This window comes from Strix aluco, chromosome 1, assembly GCF_031877795.1.
Source record: "Strix aluco isolate bStrAlu1 chromosome 1, bStrAlu1.hap1, whole genome shotgun sequence".
Taxonomy (NCBI): domain Eukaryota; kingdom Metazoa; phylum Chordata; class Aves; order Strigiformes; family Strigidae; genus Strix; species Strix aluco.
Window position 1 is genome coordinate 126,584,364 of NC_133931.1, and position 21,345 is coordinate 126,605,708.

At 40.1% G+C, this 21,345-nt stretch overlaps 1 protein-coding gene across 4 annotated transcripts in view; it reads left to right on the top strand.

The window, feature by feature from the left end:
• Positions 1-21,345, top strand: part of RSU1 (Ras suppressor protein 1) — a 114,608-nt gene that overhangs the window by 33,042 nt on the left and 60,221 nt on the right. For 2 of the 4 annotated variants that reach the window (XR_012624536.1, XR_012624539.1), the window contains exons 8-9: positions 15,541-15,673; positions 17,745-17,931. Coding sequence is in view for 2 of the 4 variants with exons in the window: in XM_074834759.1 (XP_074690860.1) it covers positions 15,541-15,673; position 16,051 (134 nt within the window). In the remaining 2 variants the exon portion in view is untranslated. Of the gene's footprint in view, positions 1-15,540; positions 15,674-16,050; positions 16,200-17,744; positions 17,932-21,345 lie in introns of those variants that run through there. The other 2 variants (XM_074834759.1, XM_074834745.1) reach the window with 2 other exon arrangements.

A 21,345-nucleotide genomic window follows, 5' to 3' on the forward strand; every position in this document is an offset into this window, starting at 1 on the left:
CCCATTAGAGAATGCGGCAGCTGTGTGCATAAATGTGACAATCTGAAATGTATGCGTTTTGTTTTGTACAGCAAAGTATCTGCTTTTTTCTATGAGGTGGGGTAAGATGCTTGTTTTGACTCTTATTTGCTCACCCGCCATGATTTTTTTGCCTTTATCAATTTAGCGGACTATATGATGCTGAGTTTTTTGTTGGTTTTTTTTTTTTCTCGCCACTGGTAGATGAAAGTTGCTCTCATTTCCTTAATTTCAGATGTTTATTCCTTGACACAGGCATACTTTCTTCAGCTTTTTGTCAAAGTCATATTTATTTATAAAGTCTCTTTCAGCAGCAATAACATTTCAGAAACATGTAGTATCTGTAAATATACTTTTATGTAGCTTCATAAATTATAGCCTTGTGTTTTCCAGAAAGTGGAAGTTAAATGCTGCATTGAGTTTAACCACCTTCTGTGGCTAATTAAATGTTCTAAACATGCTGCTGCCTTGCAAGCATAACAGCAGATTCACTTTAAATGGTTTTATCATCATTGTCCAAACCAAATGGAAACATTTGAAACAAAATTCTTGATGTTTATTTTGTAGTGATCTGCAAACCTCAGGATGACCAAGGGAAACATTTCTCCTTTTAGTTAACATTTATTTGCATTATAGAACAATATCACATTCTGGTAGAAAAAGGACTTGTAATTTTGCCCCACCTGATCAAGATGAGGTGCACTGACACAGCTTAAGTGCTTGTCACCTCTGTTCTTTATTACTCAAATGCTATTCTATAAATTATGCTTTTCTCTTCATGTATTAAATTATCAATGTTTCATTTTGCGGCCTCACCCAAGATCCTCATTCATGATCAGCTGGCGTAACTTCTATTGCAGTCTATGCCATGTGTGGTGCTAGAACTATGTCAGATATTTAAAATAGCCTAGATTTTGGGTTATATTTACAGAGAACGTTACTCTGAAGTCTAGATTTGTAACTTGTGCAACTTGCAAGCATATTTACTGTGCAAAGCAATGGTCTTGCTTGTTTATTAAACATCTAGGCAAACATTAGAGAGGGGAAGTAAATGGAGCACCAGGCTGGGCTTGTGGTGGCTTGTTTGAGATCGGGCAGGAGCAGGCCACAGGCAAGCATGAATCTGCTGAATGATTAGAAAAAGTCACTTCATCTCTGCAACCCTGTTTTCCCTTCAGCAAACTAGGGCAATTTAGAGAAGCATGCCTTTGCAGATAGTTTTGAAGTCTGCCAATGAAAGGTGGTATGTGAGTGTTACACACTAATGAATGGACTGCTAATTCCATAGTTGCCATCTGAGGAAAAAACGATTTTATCTGCTGAGTTCTACCTCCTAAATTTTTAAAATTGGATTATAATGTAAGGAGAACTATCCAAATACTTCGCGCTGTGCATGTTGGATAAATAGCTTTTCGATGAAACAATCCTATTTGCATTAATTGGAGGTACTGCTGTTCCATTTAAAGTAAACAATCTATCTTCTCTCATTATCACTTTCATAATTAAAGATGCTGAAGGCTTTTGACTGGCTTAGTTCAGACACTGGTGGACAGCGAGGAGTCATTAGACACTCATTTACCAGGGAGATGGGCACAGTATAAACACCAGAATAAACCAGTGTATTTGAATGAGGAGAAGGGGAGGAGTACATTAAACTGTTTTTTAACAGTAGTGGAAATAAATGCAGAAGAAGGCATGGAGAGTAGGGTATGAGAAAAGGCCATAGACAGGCACTGGGATCACAATTTTGGAATGGAAAGAGATACCAATAAATAAAACCCTGCAGTCTGCTCTTAATTTCACCTGACATGATTGAGCATGGCACGTGCCAGTAAGAGGGCTGGGGGAGATCAATATTATTCTCCGCTTAGTTTAGCAGAGAATACCTATCACTAATTTAAGAAAAATATTCTTGCCCAGGAGGAAAAGAGTGGTCTAAAGGAGTGCACTGGTGCTCTGGGTGAGTGTGCTTGTCTGTAAATACAGTACGTGTGAGTGATGAATGCAGGAAATGGCCAGGAGTAGGTGGGTGGAATTTGCAGCTTGTTTTTATCATTTTGTCTCTCAAAAAACCCGATCATGAGGAATGGTGGTGGGCAGTCATATATAAACTTTAAAGAAGCGCTGGCATTTTTTTCCCTAGCATTTAAAAGGTTATGTGCTGCATTGCAAGACAAATAAATCATGATTCACTTCAACAACAGAGTTGCAGTCAGTTATATAAATTGCCAAGGAAGCACTAAATCTGTCACTTTGTGTATTCTGACTATTTAACAATTGGAACGGTGTTTGGAAAGAAAGCCAAGTAGAAACAAGAACTACGTAAAGTGGCAGATGCAATTAGTAAGATCAATGATGGTGTTTTAAGTTCATTGTCTGGTCATCTGGGTGGACCCATATGTGACACACAAAGATTTTCTTAGCGGAGTCAGGAGTGTAAGAGTAGTATATGGTGCAGAATATTCACAAAGTTGTAGCTAAATCTAAATAGCCACCCAGAGAATGTAACTAGCTTATCTGTAGGTTTGTGGGTTTTATGTGAAAACAAATGTCATGATTTTTAAAACCCAGATTCTAATGTTGACTGTGTTGGTTACCCTGCTGCCAACATGGATGTGTGCACACACATACACAGAGTTCACTCATATATATGCATTTGGGAAGAACAGTGATTTCTAGGGATGCATTTGTAATTGCCATCCTATTTTTCCAAAACTCAGTGTTGGCATCAGTGGCTTTTAAGTATACTATTCAATACTGTTCGAATTTATCGAATAATTTCCTCAGGTAAAGTGAGACACTATCAAAACTGAAGTTAGATACATGCTTGAAAAGTAGAAAATTCAAGCTCTTTAAAAAGGAAAAAACACCACTTGATGGGGTAAGAAGTCACGTTCCTTTTTAAGGAGGGTGAAGCATTTTGTAAATTAAATCTCTGTGTCAGAATGGCTAAGTAATTCTTTCATCATTTTTTAGTTTTGAATAGCTAAATTATCTTCTGTGGGTAAATGATTGGCTTTAAATAGAAAGTTCAAGGAATCCTGCCAAAAGTCGCAATATTTCCATCACAGGAAGACATTTTAAAATAGTTTGTGAGTACTACATTACGCAAAGTAGTTGCTGCAGTTGTTTGTTCAAGTTAATATTAAATCGAAATAGCAGTGTACTTAGGTAATTATAACAGGCATGTGCAAACATAGGAATCACTTATTTCACAAAAGGTATTTCTTTTCTAAATATACTAGACGTAAATGCCTAACTTTTCTTATTTCAGTATAAACTGTCACCGCACTCTACCTGTGTCACAACACAATGCTGCTCATGTTACCGTAAAAGCCGGAATTCGCTCTAAGACTTGTTTTGGAGTTCCAGAAAGCAGGCATTCTGTATTGCAGCACTGGATGCACGGGGCATCATTCCACCTAACGTGCATACACTAAAACAAAAGTTCGTTCTTTATATACCTTAAAGACATGAATATTCATCCATTTTTCAGGAAGTCTCCACCTTTCTGCCTATCTATTACATTCACATAATGCTGGCATTGCAAAACTACACTACGCATGCGCAGGGGTCTCGGTTGGTTGTTGGTGGTCATTTGGGGAGTTAGCCCCCTACTCCTTTTTCCCTTTTATGATCACAAGTCTTTGGAGGACAATTTCTTCTCCTTGGATGTTGCCCAACTCTGTTGTCCGGCCAAGCTTCTTGCCCGCCTTGTTTGAGCATTTCTGCCAGGATGTATCTATTCTCAAGATTAGGATATTTTCTCTGTACATTTTAATCACTCAGGCCTTGTTAAATATGAAGTTAAACATTGTTCGGTAAAAGAATTTCTTAATATTTAAGGTATAATGGAATGCTTCTCTTATCACTAATTGTTACAGGCCTCAACTTGCAGGCACCAGCTGCTTGCAGGCATCACTCAAACCTGAAAATATAGGTCTGTGGTGCTTGTTGGAAGCCTAAAGATCCTGGGGCTCTTTGGACACCAGCTCTGAGCACTGGAACAACTAATTGATACCTTGTAACTTAAAAAAAAATTACCTGTTTCTACTTTTGGAAAGAAGGCAAAAGTGGTGTAAAAAACTGAGGAGCTTTACTAAACTTCCCAGTGGATAAATGAAATAACTTGTTTTCTAGGACTACTGATGTACCAGTTATTAGTTAAGAAATAATAGAAAAATGTACGTAACAAGATAGGTCACAGACAGATCATTTATGTAAGAAAAGCATCTCTGAAAATTTGTGAATATTCTAGTTGTGTTTCTCATTTTAGGCTTATTTTAAGCTAAAAAAACCCCAAAACCCACCACCACCAAAACCCACCACTTTTTATATAGTTAGAAACCAGGCTGATTCCACAGAGTACTTAACGGGAGTTAAGGTGTATGGGAAGAGATGACAACTCTGCAGTTTCATTATACACAGAAAGATGTTTTCTACAGCCCATCATTCAGATTTACACCACAGGCATTCATTTCCTTACACTGCTGTAATTCTTGCCAAAATTCCCAAGATTCAGATTTGATCTTACATTAGTTTTTAAAATATGCAAGTCCTACTGTCGCTTCTCAGATGACTACAGTGTGTGTGTAGGCTTTCCTAATGTTGACTGTACTCTGATTATAAGTACCATCAGCATAATAATGATGTTTCTGTCAGCAAATATTTCATCTGTTCTGTTGGAGCTGTGGTAGGTAAAAGTACTGTAATTAGAGCCAATCTGAGCAAATGTTATACTTGTTGTTAAATTTGGTTCATTTTATGTGTTTCATGGTACTTAAAAGTGGTTTTGCTCTCCTGAGTACTTGGCAACCTGTGTTTGAATAGAAGTTTCAAAGGTGCGGGGCAGAAGCAGTACAGTGAATCCTTTTTGAACTCATATTTTTAAATTAACTAGATTTTGGTCTGATGGGGACCCTTCAAAGACAGAATACTCTGTTGAATTCCCCTGTAATTGAGAATCCCAGGGGAGTTTCTGAGGTTGTAAAAAATGTGCAATATGTTTCAAAATAAATTGGGATGCTGATCCTCCTAAGCCTGTAATGCTTCCTGTGCCATTAAAACATCTTTGATGTTAAACTACTTTGACATCATATTAATTCCCTTTGTTCCAAAACCCATCTGCCTCATAGTGAGTTTCTTGGGTTTCTTCACTGGGAACACTTAGCAGTGACTGTTGTTTTGCCCCTCAAGATCCTGGTCAGTGCTGGACATTTGTTACACAGAGCAGTGAAGGAAATGGTATTTCTAGCAGAATGTGTTACCTTTCAAAGAAAGAAATTGGTGAAACTTGGCAATACATGCAGGTCTTCTAGTAAATGATCTCTCTTATATTAGGAATGAGGGAGAAATTAATCAAATCATAAGTAATTTGCAATAATTTTAGAAAGAATATAGGAAACATTTTGAAGTAGTTTCTTGCTGTTTCTTCTGCCATTCCCCTTAGCTACCCACATCACAGCATCATCTGGGCTGGTTGCCTTGGTACCTGAAGGCTGTGTGTGGTGGAGTTTGGCTGTTGAAAGAGCATGATTTGTCATGTGGAAGTACAAGCCATTAGCAGAGTGTTGTTTGGCTAGGAGTGCCTTGTGTGCTGCATTAAATTCCTGGTTTTGTGGCTTTCATCTGTGCATGTTAAAATTATTTACTCTTTCTGCTAGTTGTCCTGCTAAGGTCAGGTTTGTTGTGTGGAGTGATGGTAGAAGTTGCCAGGGCTCTTCTCTTGTTCCCAGAGAGTTAACCAGTCCTCCTGTCACCGGAATGTGGAAATGCAAGTTTGCCCAGCCGGGTTAGGTCTATATTCTGCCTGTATTTAATACGTGAAATGTGGTTTAAGGGAGAAGTTCAGCATTTCATCCATTCTGTTGTCTTTTCCAGGCTTCATCTTCAGTCCTGACACATTCTGGAGTGGAAGTCTCCTTGTGCCAGACTCCCCATTACACTTTGGTATAATGATTCTGGCTGACCTTTGCTATGATGCTGAAATTTCATATAAATATGGATTAAATTAACTTTGTTTTAAACTCTATTCTATGAAAGGTTGAGGTGGGACAGTGCTGGAGAGTAAAATTCTCTTCCCATAGAATTGTAATAGCGGTAGCTGAGGCAATACCTGTTTGCCCTGTATCACTTCACCTTTATGTCAAGGGTAAAGAAGTCAAGATTTAGTTAGTCTGCTTTTACTTTATTACAGCTGTGGTCCTTTTGCTAAGAGTTGAAGCAAACGGAGTAGGTATTCTGGGATCGCACATAATAAGCAGCGTCTTTAACCTATCAAAGGGAAGAGTGAGAAGAGACTTAGCTGCCGATCCTCACTAACTCCATGAGAAGAAAGCACAGGTCATCTTTCTCCCTTGTAACTGGGCAGAAGAAGCAGCAGTGTTTGAGAACTAAGGCAGCTCAGTTCAGCACTGAAATAAAGAACACATTTTAACAGTGATAAACCATTTGAACAAGACACTACTGGCAGTCTCCCATCTGATGTTTTTCAGTCCACATGTTTTTCTGTTTGAAATGTCTTTATTAAACTCTTCAATTACTGAAATGACAGAGATCTACTGTTAGGTGTATTCAAGTGAACATTCCAGTTGGGGTCTAATCTCTGAGCTCATTACTGGAAATTCTCATTTACATCTAAGTTGTAAGAATAATGTGTGATGTTACAATGTCTGCACTCCTGTTTTCTGTCCCTGAAAATGATTGTAAAACTGAAGATGGGCTTAGGTTTCAGTGTTTGACTTTCAGATTGCATGTTCAACTTTCTCTTACCCTGGGACTTCCTATCTTAGGCTCACGTGTGAGGCTGCAGGTGTTCCCATCTGTGTGGTCAGAAAAGCAGTCATAAGGAAGACTTCCAGCCTGCTTCTCTCTGATGCACGCTCTGGAGTATCTGTTTGGTTTATTTGTATGTACTGAATCTGAGTTCTTGTTATTTGAGACTTGAACCTTTTCACCTGTTCTGTAAAACCATCACAAATGCTATTTCGGGGTTCACTGGAGTACTGGTGACTCCAAGCGATACTGTTAGACCTTCTCCAGCACAAGAATGTAGGGTTGCTGGGATCGATCTTTTGGAGGCGCTTCAGTCTAGGTTTAGATTTACTAGTTGTTTTCTTCTAGTGCATAGAAACTCATCAATAAGCAAATGTATATTTTCAACATATGCTATGGAGCTGTAGATTTGTTTATCATACTGAATATTTCTATGAATATTTCTGCTGGTTCCAAAAAGATTGAGTCACACTTCACTTACATACAAGAAGTCTTTGCTCTCTGTTGCCTTACTGCTCCTTTATAACTACCGTTTAACTCTACTCTCTCCTGTTACTCATCCTTCGAAAATGGTAGAGGTCTTCATAGCAGAGGTGATCATCTTTATAGGAATGATATGAGCTACCGATGCACAGCTTACATGTGCTTAAGATTAGTGTAAAAATTGCTTTTAATAACACTTTGTGGCATAGAAATCAATATGTATTTTAATTTTTTACATAGATTTTAAGACATCATTCACAATTAATTGCTTTCATATCATTTTTATGACATAATAGTCATGATATTTCTTCCACCCCTATGCTTAAACCAATCTCTCTCTCTGTGGACACAAAGCACCTGCCACAAAAGTAATAAAAATTATAAGTCCTGTAGTGTAAAGAAAATCTGTAACAAGCCAGGACAGACATATTTTTACATATAACCTAAGTTTAAATTTAGTGTAGTTGATTGATCCCTTACTTAGCATTTAATAAAACAGGATTCAGGGGTATTTGTATCTAAATAAAGAAATAAAACTAATTTCATTCCTCCTGTCCTTAGGTACGACAGCGAGAGCGTAAGACCTTTGTGTTATAAAGGGAAAGAACGTTTAAATTGCAGTCTTAAGAGGAATCACTAAAAGGGTTGTGTTATAGCCTGAGGACTTTCCTTGAGGTCAGTGCAGTAGAGTGTAGGCTGAAAGGTGAGTCAGAGTATCAATGGGACACAGATGTGAAACTCAACAGTATACAGGCTAAAAATTATTTCCATTGATTTTAATGAAGCTCCACTAGGGATGAATTTAAACCATTACAAAGAAGCGTTGATCTGGCATTTTACAGCTAGGATCATGTTTCTTATGCTGAATGCCAATGTTCAGTTCTCAAATGTCAGAGTTGTTTAATTACTTTATTTCACCTTTTAATTTTTGAAAGTATTTAAAGTGTTGCCAAGGGGTGTTCGAGTGGAAAGGACAAGTCAGGTTGTGTTCATTCTGTTTTCTGTTGTTTGTATTGAGGTAATGCCTATGTACATTAGTTATACCTTACTATACTTTAAGTATACATACATTGGGTAACTATGACACACTCCATATATCATACGTCACAAGAGGATGAGAGGCTTATAGCTGCATATAAGAGGTGCTTGCAGGCTAGATCTAATGGACAGGAGGAGCCTGGGAAGTCTGGAGACACCCTTGGTCAAAGTGATAAATAGCATCATCAGAGAATGGTTTGGGTTGGAAGGGACCTTAAAGATCATCTAGTTCCAACCCCCTGCCATGGGCAGGGACACCTTCCACTAGACCAGGTTGCTCAAAGCCCCGTCCAACCTGGCCTTGAACACTTCCAGGGAGGGGGCAGCCACAGCTGCTCTGGGCAACCTGTTCCAGTGTCTCACCACCCTCACAGGAAGGAATTTCTTCCTTCTATCTAAATCTACCCTCTTTCAGTTTAAAACCATACCCCTTGTTGTATCCCTACAGTCCCCGACAAAGAGTCCCTCCCCATCTTTCCTGTAGGCCACCTTTAAGTACTAGAAGGCCCCTATAAGGTCTCCCTGGAACCTTCTCTTCTCCAGGCTGAACAACCCCAACTCTCTCAGCCTGTCCTCATAGGGGAGGTGCTCCAGCCCCCTGATCATCTTCATGCCCCTCCTCTGGACCTGCTCGAGCAGGTCCATGTCCTTCTTATGTTGGGGGCCTCAGAGCTGGACACAGCACTCCAGGTGGAGTGTCACCGAAGCGGAGTAGAGGGGGAAAACCCCCTCCCTCGACCTGCTGGCCACACTTCTCTTGATGCAGCCCAGGATATGGTTGGGTTGCTGGGCTGCAAGTGCACGTTGCTGGCTCATAGTCAGTTTTCCATCCACTAATACCTTCAAGTCCTTCTCCACAGGGCTGCTCTCAATCCACTCATCACCCAGCCTGTGTTTGTGCTTGGGATTGCCCTGACCCCTGTGCAGGACCTTGCACTTGGCCTTGTTGAACTTCATGAGATTCACACGGGCCCACCTCTCAAGGCTGTCCAGGTCCCTCTGGATGGCACATCCCTTCCCTCCAGCGTGTCGACTGCACCACACTGCTTGATGTTGTCGACAGACTTGCTGAGGTGCACTTGATCCCACCGTCCATGTCACCAACAAAGACGTTAAACAGCGCCGGTCCCAATATCAACCCCTGAGGAATGTCACTTGTCACTGGTCTCCACTTGGACATTGAGCCATTGCCCACAACTCTTTGAGTGCGACCATCCAGCCAATTCATTATTCACCAAGTGGTCCATCTGTCAAATCCAAGTCCCTCCCAATTTCGTGTGGGACAGTGTCAAATGCTTTGCATGAGTCCAGGTAGATGACATCGGTTGCTCTTCCCTTGTCCACCAATGCTGTAACCCCACTGTAGAAGGCCACTAGATTTGTCAGGCACGATTTGCCCTGAGTGAAGCCATGTTGGCTGTCACCAATCAGCTCCTTATTTTCCATGTGCCCTAGCATAGTTTCCAGGAGGATCTGCTCCATGATCTTGCCAGGCACAGAGATGAGACTGGCCTATAGTTCCCTGGGTCTTCCTTTTTTCCCTTTTTAAAAATTGAGGTTATGTTTCCCCTTTTCTAGTCAGCAGGAACTTTACTGGACTGCCACAACTTCTCAAATATGATGGATAGTGGCTTAGCTGCTGTCATATAATCGTAGAATTTCAGGTTGGAAGGGATCATCTGGTCCAACCTTTCTTGACAAAGGCACAGTCTAGAAAAGATGGCCTAGTACCCTGTTCAGCTGAATCTGAAAGCATCCAATGTTGGGGAATCCACCACTTCCCTGGGAAGATTATTCCAATGGCTAATTGTTCTCATTGTGAAAAATTTTCCTCCTGTGTCCAATCAGAATCTCTCCAGGAGTAACTTGCACCCATTACCCCTCGTCTTTTACATGTGACTCCTTGTAAAAAGCTAATCTCCATCTTTGTTGCCACCCTTTAAATAGTGGAACATGGTGATAAGGTCTCCCCTAAGCCTTCTCTTCTCAAGGCTGAACAAACCCAATTCTCTCAGCCTTTCCTCATATGACAGACTTCCCAGTCTTTGGATCATCTTTGTGTCCCTCCTCTGGAACCCTCTCCAGCCTGTCCACATCTTTTTTGTATAGCAGGGACCAAAACTGAACACAGCCTTCCAGGTGTGGCCTGTCAAGTGCTGAGTAGAGTGGGATAATGACTCCTTTATCTCTGCTGGTGATGCCCTTGCTGATGTAACCCAGCATCCTGTTGGCTTTCTCTGCCACTGCAGCACACTGTTCACTCATACTGAGCTTGTTGTCCACCAGGACCCCCAGGTCCCTTTCCACAGAGCTGCTCCCCAGCCAGGTGGATCCCAGTCTGTGCTGCACTCCTGGGTTATGTTTTCTCAGGTGCAAGACCTTACATTTGTCCTTGTTGAACTTTATAATGTTCTTTTTAGCCCACTCTTCCAGCCTATCCAGGTCTTCCTGCAGGCTGGCTCTCCCTTCCGAAGTGTCCAATTCCCCACTCAGTTTGGTATCATTGACAGACTTCATTAGGGTACACTTGATCCCATCGTCCAGATCGCATATGAAGATATTAAAGACCATTGGGCCTTTTCAGCTGGCTCTGACCCTTATCACTGGCTCACTCTGACACTTTCTGCAAACATGACTGTGGGAGGCAGCATTTTATTTGCTTTTATGAGCTCTTTCCTGACCTTTACAGGCAGTTGAGCAAAATATGAATGTTCACACAAAACCACTTTTTATTTCAATAGCACTGAGGGAAAATAAGAAACATTGACTATCATGTTTTAGATCAAATGCAGGATATATTTAGTGAGGGAGGTACAGGGAAACTGTAGCTGCCTTTTCCCTTTAACATCACTCAGAATAGGTTGTGCCCGTTATCATATGAGATGTCTCTTCAGTCCACCTATATCTGTGGGAGCTCTGAATTTAAGCAGTGGTAAATGGTATTTTTAGTCAATGGAAGGCATTAAGTTAGAACACATTAAAAATATACATACTTTGATTTTGTCCTGGAAGTTTCAAGGGGTTTTGTTGTAGATCTATTTACTGTAGCTTCCAGGTGGCAGCTAACAAGAGGTGTGGACAGCAGAAGGTTTTCAGGTCTGTACAGCTTACTAGTTAGGCATAGGAACAATTTGGTTTTAAGGTGGGTTAAACACAGAAGTTCAGTCACAGTGATCCAAGCAAACTTAATGGTTCAGGATCATCTTTAGACACAATGAGTGCTGAGATAGAGAAAAAAAAAAAAAATGCCAAGATCAGGTATTTCTGAGACTACACAGCTGGCTCCTTTTAGAAGTTTTTGGTCATTCTGTGCAGGTTGTCCATAGCCATCAGCTGTTAGACCTTTTTCTCTGCTCTCTTTTTTTCCAGACTCTTCTCTTTTCAGCATCTGCTCACTGGTAGCAGTATATGTCCACTTTGCATTCTTCCTACTTGGAAATTTATGTCCATTCAAGATAGAAAGCTTAAAAGAAGTATCCTTCAGGCTTAGAAATTAGAAGGTTCTTTAAGCATGTTAGACCTGGGTTCTGGGATATATAGTTTTGATTATTTATTTATTTATTAGAATAATTTTAGAAGTGCTCAAAAATAATTTGAAAAACATTCTGGTGATCTAGGAAAGGGGCTGTGCTGACTAGTCTTACAGCCTCCTCTTCCTCTCTTACCAGAGGCATGTGACTGTAATGCATTTCAGTGGAGTTGGTCTCTTTCAGTATGGCAAAATAGTAAGAACCTTAAGTCCATTATGAAGAAATAGAATTTTAGTCTACTAGTTATGACAAATTTTAGAGATGATAAATATTTTTTAATAGGCTGATGTACATGGAAAGAACAAACCAGCAATGAACAATGCAATCTCCAACCCTAATATATTTTGTGATTGAATCTTCAGTACTGGATTTTTACTAGAGGCAATTTTGTATTTTGCTTACTAAAAATATCTGAGGGATTTGATGTGATCCGTGTAGCAGAACAGTGTATAAATTTCCTACAGGCCTGGGGATAGTGTTCTGCTGATGCTGCTGTTAGACAATATGCATAAAGGCGCATCTGCCATGGCTCTTTTCTTGCCCTGTAGCTCTAGTGCTGTAGGGATGGAATAACAGCATTTCTTAGAACAGTGCTGCCACAAAAAACCTTCTAGGCAAGGAGATGGTTGGGGGGGTGACAGGGACACATCTGTAAGGTCCAGTTGCACAGCACTCCTGCAGTGAGCCTGGTACCAGAGCCATTGCTTCAGGCGGGCTTGATCATCTCTTCCACACGGCTGGGTTTGTCTTGGTGCACTGGGGCAGAAGGGTTCATGCAGGGCTCCTGTGTGCTTGTGCCCCAGCATGTACTGTTCCTGAGACATTACTGAGACTTTGGCCTCATGCTTGGGGCTCCTTGGATGTCCTGTAGCCGGAGCAGATTTAGGTAAGCCCTTGATTCACACGTGGTTTAGTTGTAAGTGCAGAACAGACACCAGGATGTAGCCCTAAGCAATAAATGGTTATGCAGCAGTGACGTGTTTTCACCCTGTCTCAGTTCTAATTATGTGGCTTCTTTGTTCTCAAGTGGCTTGCCTTATGGCAGGAGTGTTAGACTTTGCTTCTTCCCTAGTGCTGATAAGGTGGGGCAGGCTCTCCATGACTTCTTATCCTCCTTAGTTTTCTGCCCATTTGTGTCCTTCATTTCCAGATGGAAATGTCAGTATTGAACAGGGGAGGAGTTTAAGGCATCAGGTGCCCTGTCCTTCCTGCTTTCTGTGAGATGGCCCTGCTTTACTTCACTGTGGAGGAGCACCCACTCTCTGCCTGGTGCTTGCCATGAGGACAGACAGGTTGTTCCTTTTCACGCTACAACACTTCATTCAATTCTTCTGTTAAAAGCCCAGGCTGTGAGGTGGCAGCTGACCTCTTGCTGCACCAGTAGGTGGCCGGTGGGATGGGCTGCTGGGCCAGCTGCTGCCAGGAGGGCTCACAGAGGGGCATCCTGGGCAGGGAGGGGGTGGATTTCAGTGCAGGTTATGGACTTTTGCGTGCCCGTTTTCTCTGTAATGAGATTAATTTTACCCTTAGGGCCTCTGCTTGCCCCTTCTCTCTGAAGGTAAAAAGTAATATCTGTACCTGCCTGCAGTGTGTTTTGGGGAAAAATAGAATATGGAGGAAAATGATTACTTACTTTGGCATGGAGACCTACAGTTCATTTTGCTTGAGTCCTCTTTTTGCTGTAAGAGTTCTCTGGCTTTAGTACAATAGTATTTATTACAATTAATTATGTTTAAACGGGCCATATGGTATTTGGAATGGAAGTGGGCACACTACGCTGTGGGAATGGAAAAATATGGCAGCATCCCCTGGGCGGTAAATTTCTGACACAGTTTGGGACAAAATGATTCAGCTGAGATCCTGGCTATTGAGATTTTGGGAATGTGTGACTTATTCCTATAAAGAACTTTGAATCTGACCCATGATGGGGCCAAGCTTGCCTCCCTAGATTTAACTATTTTTATTAGTTGTACACAGATTGATCATTTTACCATGACGCAGTACTTGTAGAGCTGTAATTACAAGTGAGTGCTTACAGCATTGGTAGTTTTGGAGAGCAATGTGTGTGGTTTTTTGCAGGTAATAAAATGGAAAATCCAATTTGCAATTGCAAAGCAAGCCCCTGAGTGATACATGATCTTCATAGCAGCACCGGTCAGAGGGTTACAGCTAATCACAGTGCTGGCTTGCTTCCCCGGTGGCCTGTGCCTGAAAACTGAATAGCGAGCAGCGTGAGCCTGCGCCTAGAGCCAGCCAGCATAGATTTAGACTCTCCAGTTTCTAGCTTATTAGGTCCTCTTTGTCACAGTACTTAATCCTGCTTCCTGATCCTTGTTAGAACAGGGCTGCCGAGTCCCTTAATAAAGGAGATGGGTGCGAGGCTCCTAACGAGGCGCACTGAAGCGTGAGGCAGCGAGGGCAATTGCTGCCTGACTGACAGAGGGGTGAAATGCTCCCTGCCTGTTGTTATTTCAAAAGAACAGGCCTCAGACAGCTGACAGATGAGCTTGCTAAGGTAATGGTAACTTGTTGATAGGCCAATATGAGATGCATGACATCTTTTCACATGGTATAATGGTCTGTCTTTACTCTAATTGTGTTAACCCTTTCTATGGAGGGAAACCTGTCAAGGATTAGCTGTAATGTAGAACATGCACTGGAAATGGCCAGGAAGCACACTGCTTGCAGCAGCTCTCATAGTATGCATGTGTGGTCATGCTACAGGTGCCTTTAATTTTGAAAAACTAGCACATCAGATTGATTTCAGATTTCTCTGACAGCTTGGTTCAGTAAGTCTTCAAAACCTTGTACATTTTTTTTTGCTTTGTTTTCCATAGTTAAAGATTTTATTTGTTACTTTAGGTTTCAGGGGGGATGATAGGCCTCTCTTAAGTGTAAAATTCACTAAAATAAATCTAAAATGTTAGCACAGATCTCTTAATTTAAAGAACACAAGAAAATATTTCAATGGCTAGACCATCCTGGAATTCAGCTTGTGTTATCCATAGTCATGAGGAATTTCAGTAGAACATGTACTGTTTTGGTTTTGGGTGGTAAACATTTACAAAACAAACAAACCAACCCCAAGTAAACCCCTAAAAGGTCTCTTAAGTCCTCCTGTCAACATAATAGGTAAAACTGACATGTTACAAGAATGATGTTTTTGCTTTTCTCAGTATAGAGAACTATAACCATGGATCAGTGGTAGGATCTTGGTACAAACAACACGTTGGGCGCTGGAAAGGCAAAAAGCCTGTTGGCCATCACTTGTTGACCTTATGCTTGGAGCAGTGATTGAGAAATGCTTTGCAATGCTAAGCTTCAGCAGGGAAAATTCCTACCACAGTGTCATTCTCCTTTTATTCCTGCAAGCCATGGTAGAGAGGGCCCAACACCTATGCACTATTAAGCCCTACTTAAAACTCATTTGATGAATAAATATTATATGCAGTGGGCTGAGTTCAATCCTGCTGTGCAGTATGTAGTAGCACTGAAATGTGTAGGGTGGAACTGCATCCATCATGGTGGGAACTACTGTGTCCTCCTATTCCTCTCCGCTAAGACTGAAATATTTGCTTTCATTATGGTTGTACTCTCTGAAATGAATGAAAAGTTTTATATTTACAGCAAGCTATTTCTTTAATATTTTTCATATATCAAATTTTTTTCTTATGCTGTTTTGTTTAATCCCGTTCAGGAAATTTGGATTTGACTGGTCAAAAGCAAGTCTTCAAAGCAGAGAACAACCCTTGGGTTACCCCTATTGCTGACCAGTTCCAGCTGGGAGTATCTCATGTTTTTGAATACATTCGTTCAGAAACATATAAATAGTAAGTATTACATGTCACTTATATACTATAGCTGTGTTGGTTTTGCTTTTTTCCTGTAGTGTGTTTGGCAAAGTGTTATCTGCTACACCCTTTCATAATCCATGCAGTAGCTTGGTATTCAGGGCAAATATGCAAACCTGCACATTTTTATTAAGGAATTTTGCTGACAAGAAGAGAAATAAATGTAATTTCGACATGTTAGAAAAGCACAAAGACTCATATTGTACTGCATTTGTTGTTCATTTCTAAGAGCTATTAAGTAACACGAGAGATGTAAAAGAGCAAGCATTACAAGCCTTTGAGAAGTACTAATCTTACGTATGTACGGTAAGGTTTTATAGATTGAAATAGATATTTGTTAATGTTTTCGGATGCAGGTTGTTATGCTTTGAAAGAGATGTCCAGAATTCCAACCTGTTTTGATCTGGACTGGTTTACAAAAGTCTACAACCCTGGTAATTCAAATACAGATGCTAGTACTTTTTTCAACAGTGTAACTGGAAAAAAAATAAACCTCATGCTGGCACTTCTCCATTTTAATTCAAAAGTCTATGTACAAATGCGTCTTTAGGAAATAATGTCTTTAATCCTTCACTGAACTGAAATATTTCTTTACGGTAAAAATTTCCATGTTACCAGTCCACAGTAAAACTTTAGATGGGAAGATACTTTTACATGTCTGATAACAACCTTGATGCTGTCTTCCTAGAAGCAATAGATAGTACAACACACAGTACAGCCTACAGCTTGGGAAGTTAGTTTTCGTATTTCCCCTTTATTTAAAAAATATATTTTAATAATTTAGAAACATTTCTGACAGGTTTTTTTAATACGGTAGCTGTCTGAACTCAATTACCAAAGGAGAGTATTCACAAGTGAAGGGTTTGGGATTCCAGTTAGGTAACTGAGATGTAAATTTCTGTATGAAACTAAATGATCCAGCAGTGACTTTTGTAGGCTGTTCTTCATTTACAGATTTTAAGTGAAAAAGATCACAGATGGGAGAGTGGTTACAAAGATTGTGTGTCTCAGAAGCGTCCTGATATTTATGCTGTAATATGTGTTCTCAAGATAGATTTAAGTAGGCTGCAGCACCCTTCTTCCAGTAGTGCTCCGTACTACAGACATGGTGTAGGGAAACAGCAGTCTGTCTCCTCAGACTATCCCTTCCCTGCAGTTCATTGTGAAGCTGCATCTAGATTTCTTGATAATGAAAAAAAAAAAAATTATTGCCAATTTTATATTTCTGTTTGCCAGTCAACGTAGATTAGGGACCCTCATGCATTTCTCACAGGGACAGCTCTGGGCATCATGAGGACAGCAAAGTTTCAAGGGCTGAAGTGCAGTTTTGAGAATTTGACCCATATTCAGGCTGGGAGGGGGCTGTTGTTATGTATCTATAATTAAAAAAAAAAAAAAGATTGTATAACTGGATATATTCAACTACTCTGGCAACTTTCCTTGTGCAGTCAGAATTGACATAAAAGGTTCTGTAATTCATCACTTGCCTCAACTATTGCCCTCTGTTTTAAATTAGCCATATTATGTTTGCTGTCTTGTTCTTTGCTGAGGTGTAACAGTGTCGTCTTGGCTAATGGGCTGATTTTGATTTTGTCCACAGTAAATGTTTGAAGGCTGTATAGTTAATAGTGTAAGCAAAATCAGACTCTACCCATTAACGGGGGGGAAAACTAAAATCAAAGAATCCTTCCGTGGCTCATTCATGGCTTCTGTTTTGATCTTAGAAGCTTATTTACTTAAAATGTTATTATTTTCAAAGATTAGTGATGAAAAGCAAATGCGTGCAGATGTTAAAATTAGATGCCATTTTTTGATCTTCAACATATAACCATTTGATATTTAAACTAAAAAATAAAAATATCTGTGTAATTTTGATAGAATCTCAGTAGCATTCTTGATTGTATTTGTTTCACATGCTATAAGGAGAGTTTGTGGATTTTCATGCTGAAGAAGGTTGTCTTTTTCATTTTGAGTTTTTTTAAGTGTGTGATCTGAGAATTACTTGGATGCCGCCTGCTACAGACACTTTTTTGTTTGCATTTGATTTTAGGTGTTAAAACTCATAAGCAATGGCATAATCTACATAACAGGTCTAGTAGCATTATTGTGCATAAAAGCAAATAAGCTGTGAACACAGAAGAAATGAAAACTCCTTTTTGTGATGCAATTTTGATCTTTTCTCACTAACAACTGTACACCACCTTCAACTTCCTATTTCTGTCAGAGACTATGTCCAGGTACTGTGTCTTTTTCTCATTAAGCAAATCAGAAGGTTGAGATGTGAGTGTAGTAATTTTCTCTGTAGATATCTAACTAAGCAAAATTGAGCTCTTGACGGGGTTTTTTTGATCATTTAGCCGAAAGAAAAATGTAAAGATTAACTTGCAACATTTGATAGATCCGGCCAGCTTAACTTCTTCTCTGATAAAAAGCAGTACAGTTAAATGGATGATTGGATAGCATACTGTTTAGATAACCTCACTTGCAACATTGAGAAGAGAGAACAGCTCACATATGTTAGCAGCTGACAATCAGATCAGTAAGTTTACTTTCAGGTACTTTCATAAACCAGGAGCTATGCATCTATATGGTAGATGGATTTTGAGCTCCAGAGATGGTAATTGTCTCCCTATACCCATTGCTTTTGCTGGCTGATTGGAAATATTGATTTTACTTTGTTTACAAGTCTGACATTGTTTATACTAGCTAAGACAGGGAGGGTATGCTTATACAATCACAAGTGTCAGGCTTCAGGGGCTTAGCAAGTTACGTTTCACTAAGTGGGTTTATACTAATACAGTTTATTTTGTGTTTGCAATGACTAGAACATCATATTTACTCAGTTGTCGTTATCTTAGCCAGAAAGTGGTAACTCGGTAAGTGTTGGCAATGCACTCACTTGCAGTCGCATTACTAAACCTTGAGGTTTCTACTGATGGCTGGCACAAGCCGTAACTGTACACTGCAGTCAATGTCGGAGATTTCCATTCAGTTTCTGTGAGGTTGCTTTTGTGAAGCAACTACCAAATAGATCACAAACCTCTTCTTTCCTCTGTGAAACGTACTGGGTGTTTCAAGCATATTTAGTGAAAAATTACACCCCATTTTTAGCCTGGTCTTAGGATATGCACGCTCTAGTGATTAATTGGTAAGTAGGGATGACACCCATGAGGGATGATTATGTCTACAGATAAAATGTCATTTGTCTTTCATACTTCTACATTTTTGCACTTCTGTTTTACATGGTACTCACGCACTAAGTATAAAACTGGAATTGCGCTTTACTTCAGAAGTGTGTTAGCCAGTAGGACCCTCAGATCATCTCTTCTTACTTTGTAGCTGCTTTCATTTCCTTTAATTTCCTTACCTTTCATGAGAAATGATGCCAGGTGATTTTTTTCAACCCTCATTTTTCAAGGAAGACTTGTGCTGACAAAAAGATGGGCCATATATTGTGGCAGAAAATGTGTGTGGAGGGGCTCTTAATTCTTAACAGGAAATTCAGCAGCTCTTGGCACTTTGCTAGCTTTTGTTGGCTAAAATACGCCCACTGCACATATCATTCTGTGACAACATCATTTGGAAATAGGTCAGTTTGCCAAGTATATAATGATTCTTAATCTCTGACTGCTGTACTAACTTTCTGAAAGTTAGTAAGCTGAATTTTGGCTTTGATTCTATATATATTCTATATACACTATAAATAGGTGCCATTGAACTCCCCGTGTGGTGTCACAGTAGTGTTGAAAAGCAGTTGAAGAGCTTGCTGAAACAGTAAAGGGAAATGGCAACCTCATCTCCTCAAAGGACTTAACTAAATGTTTTATTTTTTCATTCATGCCTTTAGTCAATTTTCAAAGTGACCTTTATGTTGTAAGCATATTCTCAGAGGATCTTCTCTGTCTAGGGTGCTGACAAAGCGATGATGGATTGTATGATTTAGTGGTTACAGTGTACTTAGACAAGTGCAGACAGACATGGATGTTTGAACGAAAGCAGTGAATTAAACTCCTATGAAGAATGGAAATCCTGTGATGCTTATCAGGATCAGTATAAGTTAATTAGTGATTTGATTAAGATGAGGTAAAACTGAGATGTGCAATTGGTACCAGTGGGTGGGTTTGGTTGCTGGCATTTACAGCAAAGTTAATCCAAAAAGCTGCTCTTCGGGTACATTTCTGGTGTTAATCGTGTGTCTTGATCAATCTTCATGTGAAACTTGTTCTTTGCCTGCTTGTTCTTGTGACAGAAAGGGTACTGATTTTGCTTTTATCACAGCAGAGTCTATTGCAGTCATCATCACCTGATAGTGTAATCTCAGCTAAAACAATAATTTGCTGGGTCCTGAGTGCTTAGAATAGCATTCAGACTTCTAGCATTTTTAAGCTGCCACTGAACCCAGCAATCCACTTTTAACACTTTATTTAATGATTGTTGTCTCCCTGTTTTGACCTCCTGATTCCAGTAAGCCAGAATTATGATAGAACAGTCACCACTGCTTAAGCTTCTGGAAAGCAGGTTTTCCCCATGAGGCAATGAGTTTGGAGTCAGGAGTCTCAACAAGATGTTTTGCAAAAGAAAGTAAGTTGCACTTTTCACGTTTCCATCAGGAAAGGTGGTAGAAGAGCAAGCCATTTTAAAGACTGACACATTAACTCTTAGCAGAGGAAATGGTTTGATAAATGCTATGCTGAGCATATATCTCTTGGCAGCATTGGAACATAGGTTTCCCTGGGCAGGCTGCTCTGTGCTAAGCATTGTAATTGAAAACCTCATTTTATCGGCAATGACAGTCTGGAAAAATCCACTCTTGCTTCAGTCCTCTATTTAGAGACAATCTCCCCAGCTTTCTTCTTGAGAATGAATTGTTGTACTGGACCCCCACTATTATGTAACAGCTGCTTCCAGGGCAGCAGACACAGGTCATGAAGTAAGAGATTCTTCTTCTGGGTTGTATTAATGAAGAGTATTTCAGCATTTATTTTTAACAACTAGAGGAGACTGGCAAGATACTCAGAGTAAGGCACTAGAATACAAATAGTATCCTGAAATAACTCCTGTTCTTATTCCACATTTGTTAAGCCTATTTAATTTCAGCTGCATGATTGGTGCTGTCCAAGATGTAAAGATGATGATCAGTAAAACCACCTGTCATAGAGTGGAAAAGAGGTCAAACAAGTAAAAAATCCACGTGTTGGTGGTTGGGAAGCATCCTGGGGAAGTGGGAATTGCCAGCAGTTGAGATGGAGGCGTCAGCAGGTTGAACTGAGAGGAGTAGATATTGTTCTGGAATGGTGTTACTTATGCAGCAGAGTGTTGGACCTACAAGAATTTAATATTTTTTTGTGAGCTCAAAAAGCAGGAGTATTTAAGTGACGTCTGCTCATGACGCAAATCTAGCAGCACAGAAGAGAATCTGCACGCCACACGGGAAGACTTAGCAAATGAATTGTAAGGCTTGTGTGTATTAGAAGTTTTGTGTGAGCCACCAGCGTGATACGCTGGAGTGAGGGAAAGAGAAAGAGAAGCACAGTTTCCAGAGCTGGGTTAAGAGAATGGAAATTTTCCAGGACAGAAAAGGAGATATTACACACTTCTGGTCATCATGTTCATGAAAGATGAATTCAGGCAGGAACGGGCAAACTGAGGAA